General features: G+C 45.6%; 1 protein-coding gene and 1 pseudogene across 1 annotated transcript; both read right to left on the bottom strand.

Annotated features, from left to right (window-relative positions):
- Positions 1-8,388: 8,388 nt before the first annotated feature.
- Positions 8,389-9,733, bottom strand: LOC103637377 (uncharacterized; annotated as a pseudogene).
- A 916-nt stretch (positions 9,734-10,649) lies between these two features.
- On the bottom strand, positions 10,650-12,239 carry LOC100272982 (anthocyaninless 4). Its single transcript, NM_001147433.1, has 4 exons — positions 12,047-12,239; positions 11,781-11,950; positions 11,504-11,698; positions 10,650-11,381 (listed from the first exon to the last, which is right to left on the bottom strand). Exons 1-4 carry the CDS (start codon positions 12,201-12,203, stop codon positions 10,818-10,820), a joined length of 1,086 nt encoding a protein of 361 aa, NP_001140905.1. The 5' UTR covers positions 12,204-12,239; the 3' UTR covers positions 10,650-10,817.
- Positions 12,240-12,586: the final 347 nt, after the last annotated feature.

The following is a 12,586-nucleotide window of genomic DNA, read 5'->3' as shown; positions in this document are numbered from 1 at the left end:
CTAATGTGTTTTTAGTTGAGTCTCTTGGATATAATTTACTATCTGTCAGTCAATTATGTAATATGGGATATAATTGTCTATTTACAAATGTAGATGTGTCTGTCTTTAGGAGATGTGATGGTTCATTAGCTTTTAAGGGTGTACTAGACGGCAAACTTTATTTAGTTGATTTTGCAAAAGAGGAGGCCGATCTATATGCATGCTTAATTGCAAGACTAGCATGGGCTGGCTGTGGCATCGCCGCTTAGCACATGTGGGGATGAAGAACCTTCACAAGCTTCTAAAGGGAGAACACGTGATAGGTTTGACTAACGTGCAATTCGAAAAAGATAGACCTTGTGCAGCTTGTCAAGCAAGTAAACAAGTGGGAGGAGCACATCACAGCAAGAATGTGATGACCACTTCAAGACCTCTGGAGCTGCTGCATATGGACCTCTTCGGACCCGTCGCCTATCTGAGCATAGGAGGAAGTAAGTATGGTCTAGTTATTGTTGATGACTTTTCCCGCTTCACTTGGGTGTTCTTTTTGCAGGATAAGTCTGAAACCCAAGGGACCCTCAAGCGCTTCCTCGGGAGAGCTCAAAATGAGTTTGAGCTCAAGGTGAAGAAGATAAGGAGCGACAACGGGTCCGAATTCAAGAATCTTCAAGTGGAGGAGTTCCTTGAGGAGGAGGGGATCAAGCATGAGTTCTCCGCTCCCTACACACCTCAGCAAAATGGTGTGGTAGAGAGGAAGAACAGGACGCTCATAGATATGGTGAGGACTATGCTTGGAGAGTTCAAGACCCCCCAGCGCTTTTGGTCGGAAGCCGTGAACACGGCTTGCCACGCCATCAACAGGGTCTACCTTCACCGCCTCCTCAAGAGGACCTCATACGAGCTGCTAACTGGTAACAAACCCAATGTGTCTTATTTTCGTGTATTTGGGAGCAAGTGTTATATTCTTGTGAAGAAAGGTAGAACCTCTAAATTTTCTCCCAAAGTTGTAGAAGGGTTTTTATTAGGTTATGATTCAAATACAAAGGCATATAGGGTCTTCAACAAATCATCGGGTTTGGTTGAAGTCTCTAGCGACGTTGTATTTGATGAGACTAATGGCTCTCCAAGAGAGCAAATTGTTGATCTTGATGATGTAGATGAAGAAGACGTTCCAACGACCGCGATACGCACCATGGCGATTGGAGATGTGCGGCCTCAGGAACAATTGGAGCAAGATCAACCGTCTTCCTCAACTATGGTGTATCCCCCAACCCAAGATGACGAACAGGTACCTCAAGTGGAGGCGCATGATCAAGGGGGAGCACAGGATGTTCAAATTGAAGAGGAAGAAGCACCTCAGGCACCTCCAACCCAAGTTCGAGCAACGATCCAAAGGGATCATCCCGTCGACCAAATATTGGGTGATATTAGCAAGGGAGTAACTACTCGATCTCGATTAGTTAATTTTTGTGAGCATTACTCTTTTGTCTCTTCTATTGAGCCTTTCAGGGTAGAAGAGGCCTTGCTAGATCCGGACTGGGTGTTGGCCATGCAGGAGGAACTCAATAATTTCAAGCGCAATGAAGTTTGGACACTGGTGCCTCGTCCCAAGCAAAATGTTGTGGGAACCAAGTGGGTGTTCCGCAACAAACAGGACGAGCACGGGGTGGTGACAAGGAACAAGGCTCGACTTGTGGCAAAAGGTTATGCCCAAGTCGCAGGTTTGGACTTTGAGGAGACGTTCGCTCCTGTGGCTAGGCTAGAATCAATTCGTATTTTGCTAGCATATGCCGCTCACCATTCTTTCAGGTTGTACCAAATGGATGTGAAGAGCGCTTTCCTCAACGGACCGATCAAGGAGGAGGTGTACGTGGAGCAACCCCCTGGCTTCGAGGATGAACGGTACCCTGACCACGTGTGTAAGCTCTCTAAGGCGCTCTATGGACTTAAGCAAGCCCCAAGAGCATGGTATGAATGCCTTAGAGACTTCTTAATTGCTAATGCTTTCAAGGTTGGGAAAGTCGATCCAACTCTTTTCACTAAGACTTGCGATGGTGATCTTTTTGTATGCCAAATTTATGTCGATGACATAATATTTGGTTCTACTAACCAAAAGTCTTGTGAAGAGTTTAGCAGGGTGATGACGCAGAAATTCGAGATGTCGATGATGGGCGAGTTGATCTACTTTCTTGGGTTCCAAGTGAAGCAACTCAAGGATGGCACTTTCATCTCCCAAACGAAGTACACGCAGGACTTGCTAAAGAGGTTTGGGATGAAGGACGCCAAGCCCGCAAAGACTCCGATGGGAACTGACGGACACACCGACCTCAACAAAGGAGGTAAGTCCGTTGATCAAAAAGCATATCGGTCCATGATAGGTTCTTTGCTTTATTTATGTGCTAGTAGACCGGATATTATGCTTAGCGTATGCATGTGTGCTAGATTTCAATCCGATCCTAAGGAGTGTCACTTAGTGGCTGTGAAGCGAATTCTAAGATATTTAGTCGCTACGCCTTGCTTCGGGATCTGGTATCCAAAGGGGTCTAACTTTGACTTGATTGGATACTCAGATTCCGACTATGCTGGATGTAAGGTTGATAGGAAGAGTACATCGGGGACGTGCCAATTCTTAGGAAGGTCCCTGGTGTCGTGGAACTCTAAGAAACAAGCTTCCGTTGCCCTATCCACCGCTGAGGCCGAGTATGTTGCCGCAGGACAGTGTTGCGCACAACTACTTTGGATGAGGCAAACCCTCCGGGACTTTGGCTACAATCTGAGCAAAGTCCCACTCCTATGTGATAATGAGAGTGCTATCCGAATAGCGGAAAATCCTGTTGAGCACAGCCGCACAAAGCACATTGACATCCGGCATCACTTTTTGAGAGACCACCAGCAAAAGGGGCATATCGAAGTGTTTCATGTTAGCACCGAGAACCAGCTAGCCGATATCTTCACTAAGCCTTTAGATGAAAAGACCTTTTGTAGGCTACGTAGTGAGCTAAATGTCCTAGATTCACGGAACTTGTATTGATTTATAGCATACATGTATTTATGCCTTTGATCATGTTCCTTATGCATTTTGTTGCTTACTTGTGGTGCTCAAGTTGTACAAACACTCCCTGGACCTCACGTCCTTTTTGCAAGTGATGCACATATTTAGGGGGAGCTGTGCTACAACTTGACCCTTTGAGACTAACCGTTTGCTTGAGTTTGCTTGATTTAGTCTCAAAGGAGGTTTGAAAGGGAAAGGTGGACTTGGACCATGAAAGACTTCCACTGCACTCCGATGAGAGGGTAACTTATTCCAAGTTCAACTCATGTACTCTTATTGCCTTTGTATTTTCATTTGAAGATTTTGGTGAGGCAATGGGTTAAAGGGGCCAAGATTGATCCCGTTTTGGTGCTTGATGCCAAAGGGGGAGAAAATAAAGGCCAAAGCAATAGATGGATCAGCTACCACTTGAGAAATTTTGAAAATAGTAGATTAGAGCTTTTGGTTTGTCAAAACTCTTTTATTGTCTCTTATATCAAAAGTTGGCCTCTTGTGGGAAGAAGTGTTGATTATGGGAAAAGGGGGAGTTTTTGAAATCCTTGATCAAATTTCTTTGGAATACCTCTCTTTATGTCTCTACAAGTGGATTTGACTTAGAGATAGGAATTTGAGTTTGATTTGCAAAAACAAACCAAGTGGTGGCAAAGGATGATCCATATATGTCAAAATTGAATCAAAACAATTTTGGGTTCTTATTTAAATTGATTTTGTACTTGTTCTACTTGCTTTATGTTGTGTTGGCATAAATCACCAAAAAGGGGGAGATTGAAAGGGAAATGTGCCCTTGGGCCATTTCTAAGTATTTTGGTGATTTAGTGTCCAACACAAGTGCCGAAGTGTAAAAAGGTGGACAAAGTACAAATCAAGGATAAAGGTATGTTTCTCAGACTTAGTACATTGTTTTATGGACTAATGTATTGTGTCTAAGTGCTAGAAACAGGAAAAATCCAATTGGAAATGTCTTGGCTCGAGCAGCCAAGACTCTGCTGAGTCTGGGGGCACCGGACAGTGTCCGGTGCGCCAGGCTGGCTCGAGCGAAGTGGCCGCTCTCGGGAATTCACCGGCGACGTACGACTATAATTCACCGGACTGTCCGGTGTGCACCGGACTGTCCGGTGAGCCAACGGTCGGCCAGGCCAACGGTCGGCCGCGCAATCTGCGCAGGACACGTGGCCGAGCCAACGGCTAGAAGGGGGCACCGGACTGTCCGGTGTGCACCGGACATGTCCGGTGCGCCAACGGCTCTCAGGCTGCCAACGGTCGACTGCGCCATTTTTGGAAGGAAATCGGGCACCGGACAGTGTCCGGTGTGCACCGGACTGTCCGGTGCTCCAGTCGACAGAAGGCAAGATCAGCCTTCCTAGATTGCTCTCAACGGCTCCTAGCTGCCTTGGGGCTATAAAAGGGACCCCTAGGCGCATGGAGGAGGACACCAAGTATTCCTACAACATTCCTAAGCACCAAGACATCGATTCCGCGCCTTTGATTCTTTGCGATAGCAATTAGAGCTCTAGTTGAGTGGTGAACTCATTGAGTTGTGTTGTGAGCTCTTGTTGCGACTTGTGTGCGTGGTGTTGCTGTGATTTCTTGTCTTGAGTGCGTTGCTAATCCCTCCCTTGCTCTGTGTTTCTTTGTGAATTTCAAAGTGTAAGGGCGAGAGGTTCCAAGTTGTGGAGATTCCTCGCAAACGGGATTGAGAAAAGCAAGCAAAACACCGTGGTATTCAAGTGGGTCTTTGGACCGCTTGAGAGGGGTTGATTGCAACCCTCGTCCGTTGGGACGCCACAACGTGGAGTAGGCAAGCGTTGGTCTTGGCCGAACCACGGGATAACCACCGTGCCATCTCTGTGTTTGATCTCTTGTGGTTATTGTGTTTTGACTCCTCTCTAGCCACTTGGCAATTATTGTGCTAACGATTAACCAAGTTTTGTGGCGTAAGTTTTCAAGTTTCACAGGATCACCTATTCATCCCCCCTCTAGGTGCTCTCAGATTCATCTCGGAGGATGCAGTTCCTTTTATATTTTTTATTTATTCTCTGCATTTAGGATCCAGGAAATTCATTCTGCTGTAACTCAGTTCATCTGATGTAAATTAGTGACAGCAGAGTTCAATAATGCCTGGTCTCTGAAGCACATACTCAGTTTTTTGTCGGCTATGTTGCAGACGAATAGCTTATTGCCACAGAGCTAAGGGTGACAGTGTGAGTATCCCAGATTAGTCGTGTTACTGGTATGATGGTGATGCTGAATTCAGAGTTTCAGTGATCTTTGAGCCATGAAAAGGACACGAGAGGTATGGCCAGTAAGTTCAGTCATCTTCACCATCAATGGGTACTTCCACAAAGTCAGTTGGTTCTGTGTGAATCCATGACAACTCAGCAGCTCCCTCTCATTCTTGTTCCAGAGAAGAGCGCACACCTGTCATCCCGTGTCAACTGAGTTCAGGTACCCACCGGTGTGTGTGCTAGAATTTGATGCACCGATCGCTGCCACCACCGCCAGTGGCGAGCAGGTTGCTCTGCACCACGCCAGTGCCTTCACGGCGGCCATGTGGTCCTCGAGCCTATGCAGCCACTAGTTGTGGCCCGCAGATGGCAGGGACGATGCCATCGACACATTCCAAATGTGCAGAAGGTTGTCGTTGCCTCGGCGGTGATCGACGGATTTGAAGAAATAGACTGCGGGCTTGACTAATTGGTAATCTGGGATTGGTTCTTCCCCCATACCCTCTGCTGAGCATTTAACCTGTCTTGAGTAGCGAGAATGGTGATTGGCAAAATTGTTGTTGATGTCCCAAAACACCCTTGGTTTTTTAATGACTTGCTTTCTCTGTAGAGGGCATGAGATTCATCTCGGAGGATGCGGTTCCTTTTATATTTTTTTATTTATTCTCTGCATTTAGGATCCAGGAAATTCATTCTGCTGTAACTCAGTTCATCTGATGTAAATTAGTGGCAGCAGAGTTCAATAATGCCTGGTCTCTGAAGCACATACTCAGTTTTCTGTCGGCTGTGTTGCAGACGAACGACTTATTGCCACAGAGCTAAGGATGACAGTGTGAGTATCCCCTGTTGTGTCAATAGGTCAAGTAGGCGATGAGATCGGTTCGCTCCTTGGGCTTCTTGAGCCTCGGGAAGACCATCTTTGTGCCTGGAATGTACTTCTTGGGGTTGAAGAGGTAGTCGTACATGGTGCCCTTCTCCCAGACGACAGCCATGTTCTTATTGGCCGTGGAGTAGGCATAGCCGATGGTGGTGCCTGACTGACGACCGAAGAGGTCGTGCAGGTTGGGCCCCTGCCTGTGCGCGCCACCTCGCTCCACGGTATGGCACTGCGCGCACTTGGTGCGTGCAGGTGGGGTGCTAGCTGCTCGTGAGTTCATCCTGTCGTCAATGGAGTTCATCCTGTCGATCAGACCTTCTTCTATTGTTCCTAATGATTGCATACACATACAACTGCTAGCTGAGATTATTAGATGTTTCGGCCAGCCTGATTCAACTTTAGAGCTAAATGGCATGTCCTTTTTCTCTCATTGCTACTCCTGGTTCCTGTGGCATGTATGCTATTTTCCAATGTTGAGCAACCACCGGATCTAGATATCAGGTTTGAGCAGGTCACTCTGTCTGGACTATATATTCAATATTGTGAATGCTTCCACGTCACTATATCTTCAATATCGTGAATGCTTCCACGTCAGCAACGGCTGGTTCATCCCCTTCAGAGGAGTGTATGCGCGCGCTGTCACTTTTCTTGAGGTTTTAGGAAACCACGCTAAGGAAATTGGTTGTCATTTTGTTGACCGGAGTCATCTCCAAGACGCCTAAAATGGAATAAAATAGAGAGTATAAAAATTAGTCCCTATAAATCTTTTACTTCCGTCGCAACGCATGAGCATATATCTATAACAATATAACACACATATGTACATAAATTATCGTGTTATTATACGGTTCCGTTGCAACGCATGGGCACTCACCTAGTATTACTTATGTTAATACCACCTTATATGTTTTGAGATTTTTCTTATACATGCATAATCTTTTGTTTTTTATCAGTATGCGTGCATAATCCAAATTACAGTTTGGATGAAATAAATTCGTGAGCTCTTTCTTGAGTACACTTAGCTCAATTAAGCATTTCATCATTTGAGCTGCTATGCTGAATTTGAACTTCTACACATCAGTCTAATCATGCAAAATTTTCTTCTTCTGGGCAGATACTTGTTTCAGACAGTGGCTGGTAGACTATTCCCCTCACAGATCTTATTACAGCTGCTGGTATCAAGAAGGCATACACGAAGGCAACACTTTGGGCTTGTTTGTGAGCAAGTGGATTGAAGGGGTTAAAATTCGGTTGGTATTAAATTTTAAATAACAAGGGGACCTTATTCGATTGGACAAGAATTGAATAGATTAAATCGCTTTCTAGTTAATTTGGATTAGAAATGGATTTAATTCCCTCCAATTCACTTTAATCCCCTCCTAACCAAATAGGCCCTCAATCCTCTCCAATTTCCTTGCTCCCAAACAAGTTTTTTGTTTTCATCAAGATAAAAAAAGTGAAGCAAAGAGGTGCTGCAATCAGACGGAAATACATTTATGAGAAGATGTTTGATATATGACTGCTGCTTTACTCGCAAGTTATGCCTGTTACTAACAACTAGAGAAACCAAGTCTTGTGTTAATGTGTTGATAAATTGATAACTATCTTTCTGAATACATCGAGTTACTTGTTGCGATAAACGGAGGCTAACTTTTTATCCCGTCATTGTGCAGGAAGCGTGGAATAAGTACACTTTCGAAGACCGCTAGTGGGAGTAGGTGCTGGAACCTTGGAAACTAGAACATGAAGACAACACAAATTTTGTAAAAAAGATTGGCTATTTAAAAAAACATGTCCATCATGAACTCAATGTTGAAATTTCCTCCAAAAATAGAGGGAACAATAATTAGGCAGCAAATGTACCATTTTTGAAAATGATAACCAATGCTCCAAACAAAGCTGCCTGGCAACTTCCTAAAACAAGAGAAAGATATTGATACTAGCATGTTAGAGACTTACAGACTTACAAGAAAACGAGTTCACAATAGAATCAATTTGTTAAAGAAAATGACTTTAGAATTTGGAAGCTATAAGGAAAAATTGGAACATAGGAAGAGTATGCTGACAACAAAAATCAAACCAACAATAAAATGTGTTAGAGCTTCCAAAGGTGCTAACCTTGATAGCACAGTTTCGTCATTATGTCAATAATTACAGTGTGCTTAGAAATAATAAATTATGTCATTCAAAATAAACAGAGTATTACAGAAAACACAATCATGATATATAGAAGTAGAAAACCATCTTACCTTCACCTATCCCCCTAAATCAGTGAAGGCATGAAAAAGGCCACAACAATTCCACCATGCTGCCTGATGCCCTGAAGCAGCCAGTGCCACTGCAGGTCCGCACTCCATTTGCAGCAAATAGAACCCACCCAGTCAAAACTCAGAGCTTTAAAATGTGGGAGATGAATAGAACTAAAGAGCATACACCATTTACCTCGATCTGTAGTATGCACACCAGCAACCTCCTGAGATGGCAACGCCTCATCAGAGTCCTTGACCACCACATTGCCACTATTCGTCTCTTGTTCCTTCAACACAACGGTAGCACCGACGCCTTTCACCTCTGGTTCCTGTATCTCAGGCACTACAGGTGTTTCGTTGACCACCAACACTTCATCAACCCTTGGCTCAGATTCAAGCACCGGATGCACCTTGGTCACCTCCAAAGCCTCCACCACCTGTCACGTGTGCGGCAGACACTCGCTCCTGAACCATGGATACCTTGGTCACCAACACATCCTTTACCTCTGGTTCCTGCACCACCATAGCGTGCACCTCCTCCTCTACCTCATCCACCATGCCCTCACGTTCCTGTACAGCGGTTTCCGACGAAAACGTGTCCAATATGACCTCCCCGGACCGGCGACGTCCGCCTCGACGGCACCATCACCACATCAACCATCATGCTACTCCTTGACGGGACAGATGTAGCTAGCAACACCCTATACATGTCCAGATGGATCGGGCTTACCGGGTGGTCCAAAACCTGGCACGGGTTTGGCCCGACTCAAAGCTAGCAGTGAATCGGATCTGTGCCGGTCCGATCATGTCTGGACTGAAGACATGGCACGGTGGGCTAGGCATGGTTTTATTTTTTCTATTTTTTATATAAATACATATATTATACTTGAATATAAAGTATAAAACACAAGTAACATGTGTTTTTGTTGGTTATGTGAGTGTAAATAAATGTTTAGAGCTAATAAATATGGTTTAAACTCTCAAATATACATACTTTTAGAATATTTTTATCATTTAAATTTTATATTCTGTTATGATCCCGTTACACCCGTCGAGCCGTGGGCCTTAGTCTGACACAGTTATTAACCATGCCTGGGTCTCGCTCGAGACCCGTAGGCCAACACGATACAGTCTGCTAGCTAATTCAGATCAGACTAACACAATCCCAATCCATACTGGACCTAACCGTGCTCGCACATCTATACCAGCGGCACATAGGCGTCCACGGAGACGAATCACCTTTGGTTTGGAGCAGAGCTGCGAGTGTGCGACTGGCGACCGAACGCTTGCGCTTCAATAGAAGAAACCGTGTACGGACCAGCGCTCGCGGCCACGCGTCGACTGCAGGCATGCAGCCGTGCCCAGCAGCCCGTGAGGCTTTCCTAGTGTTTTTTTAATACTTTAGATTATAGTAATCATAATTTAGCCACACGTCAATTAAGCTAATATAATTTTATATAGAATATATTTATATATTATTATTGATCATATGAGGAAGATATTTGCTACATTTCTATACTATAGGTGAGCGAGGTGAAAAACATGTTATAAATTACATAGTACAAACATAGCCTAATGATATATAAAATCAATTTATATCTCTTAACATGTGAATTTGATATAGAATTATATCTAAACTTAAGAAAGCTGTGGAATGTCAAATTCTGGACCAAATAATATACTCCATTAAATTGATTCCAAGTCCTCCAAAATAAATGCATCCAAATGAGGGACGGGAAATTTGGTTAGGTATCTCTGTATCTGTATGCATTGACATACTGACCATTTTTTACATGGTGTAAATATGCAACTGTAGAGGTCATTTTCTGGTCTTTTTTTATCCATATCAATGCAGTAATAGAGCATATGTTGCTTAATCATCTCCTAAGTTTGCCTGTGCTAGACTTCAGTTCGGTACCTTTTGCATTAGTTTGACCATTCTTAGCAAAGTTTGCCTACGTTTGGTGATAGTTTTGCTCATACAGAAGTGGTGGAGTTTACTTTTTTTTTTTTTGCTGTGGCTCGCAGTTGGGAGGGCCTCTATTCTAACTAGTAGCTGTAGTATATATGCTGTATGCGCACGGAAAATCTGTACCCTTTGCATTCAAAAAGTATAATGTACTATCATAAAAAAAATGTTCCTTACGCATAGAGTTGTCATATATATATATATATATATATATATATATATATATATATATATATATATATATATATATATATATATATATATATATATATATATATATATATATATATATATATATATAAGAAGTTCTGTTTGATTTGGGAACAGATGTGTTTTGAGTTGTTGCAGGAAAACAATAATATTACATCACAGCCTCTACATATAGCTTATTCGTAGGATTTCTACTGTAGAGGCAAGTTGTAGTGATTTTTCTTGAAACAAGCGATTATTGTCTAAGCGCCATTCGTCACATCCGTCTCGCGGTCTCGCCGGGTGTGCGCAGTGAGGCAGAGCCGACCCCTCCGGCCGTGGCGAGCGGGATGAGGCCCTTCTCCCGGCACGTCCGGATGCCGGCGTCGAACATGTCCTCCACCGTGTACCTGAAAGTGAAGCCATGGTCTAGGAGCTTCTTGGACGAGAAGTGCACGAGCTGCAGTTCGTCCTCGATCCCGCGGAGCTTCTGCGGGATGTCATACTCGGGGTACCTATCCCTGAGCATGGCGGCGAGGCCGTGGATGGTGGCGTCGTGCGAGGAGCAGACGTAGCGTCCGGCGGCGGCCGGGTGCTCGAAGAGGAAGATCTCGGCGTCGCAGAGGTCGTCGAGGTGGACGAACTGCACCTGCTTCAGGATCGAGTAGTGGGCCTCGTTCCCCGTGACGAGCGCCAGCGCGGTGACGAGGCTGGGCGGCATGGCCGCGCTGAGGAACGGGCCGACCACGAGCGTCGGGATGACGCTGACGAGGTCCAGGCCGTGCTCCGCCGCGTACGCCACGGCCGCCTTCTCCGCCAGGGATTTAGACACGAAGTACATCTGCCGGGTGGACATAATTAAAACGTGTTCTCAGCGCGGTCAAGGTCCATGTCCATGTCCACGACCGACGAGCGACGAAGTTCGGTTGAATTGGGCCGCTGGGCAGAGAAGTCGCTACGTACCCATCCGGTCATCTTGACGCGGCGGCAGAAGTCGACGTCGCTCCAGTTGTCGTGGTCGTAGACGGGCCGCTGCCGCTCCTCGACGCAGACCGTCCCAGCGGAGGAAGTGAAGACGATGCGGCGCACGGTGCCGGCCTCCTTGCAGGCTCGCAAGATGCGGATCATCCCTTCCACCGTCGGCTTGATCACCTCATTCTGTAACGGGAGCGGCCGTATGTACGTGCAACTGCAATGACGTTGACTCATGCAGAAATTGAACAGAGGCACGTTTATTTACCTCAGGGTCTTTGGACTCGAAGTCGGTGGGTGTGGCGACGTGGAAGACGCCGGTGCAGCCCCTGATGGCTTCGTCGAAGCTGTCTTCGTCTGCCAGGTCGGCTTTCCATATGGACAGGCGCTCCGTTGCTCCTGGAAGGTCCAGCAATGGCTTCGTCTTCCCAACGTTCTCTGGAAGGACACCGTCACGGAGCAAATCAAAATTCTGCTGCTACGGGTTTGGATGCCCTGCACGCACCTGCGACGACGCAGAACGAGACAGCTCACCGGGGTCGCGCACGGTCGCCCGGACGGTGTAGCCGGCCTGGAGAAGCTTCATGACGAGCCAGGAGCCGACGAAGCCCGACGCCCCCGTGACCACCACCGGCCCTTTCGAGCTCGCGCCTCCCTTCATCGCCTCCCGCTTTGCCACCACATCCCTCATTTCGTTTTTCTTTGAGCTAGCTTGCGGAGGCCTGAGTTGACCTTGCTGCTTGTGCTCCTCATCCACCTCTCTATAAGGGACTGCGTAGTTGGTAAAAGTTTCTTTTGTCAACAACCGGTTGTTGGAGCCAGCCAAAACAACCGAAAAGGCGAGGAACGACGCTAAACAATACTAGGGGCTGTTTGATTCGTAAGCAGCAAATAGTTACATAGCTAACTATTTAGGTGCTCGTGGATTGTTATAGTTATATATATTACATAGGTAGACAGTAGACCAGATAGACCATGTTTAAATGAGATATTTATTCAAACACATTTTAAAATTATAGATTCTCATAAAGCTTTCTGTATGCCCATCCATCTAGCCTCCCCTTTTCAATATCA

This window comes from Zea mays, chromosome 8 (genome assembly GCF_902167145.1).
Source record: "Zea mays cultivar B73 chromosome 8, Zm-B73-REFERENCE-NAM-5.0, whole genome shotgun sequence".
Lineage (NCBI taxonomy): Eukaryota > Viridiplantae > Streptophyta > Magnoliopsida > Poales > Poaceae > Zea > Zea mays.
This window is presented reverse-complemented; position numbering and strand designations above follow the sequence as displayed.

What these genes read in the sequence shown, in the direction of transcription:
- LOC100272982 (NM_001147433.1), bottom strand. Translation starts at nt 12,203, where the DNA reads ATGAGGGATGTGGTGGCAAAGCGGGAGGCGATGAAGGGAGGCGCGAGC. An exon ending in TCGAGTCCAAAGACCCTGAG is followed by an intron (nt 11,699 to 11,780) that starts GTAAATAAACGT and finishes CTCCCGTTACAG; the next exon opens with AATGAGGTGATCAAGCCGAC. An exon ending in GCGTCAAGATGACCGGATGG is followed by an intron (nt 11,382 to 11,503) that starts GTACGTAGCGAC and finishes TCCACCCGGCAG; the next exon opens with ATGTACTTCGTGTCTAAATC.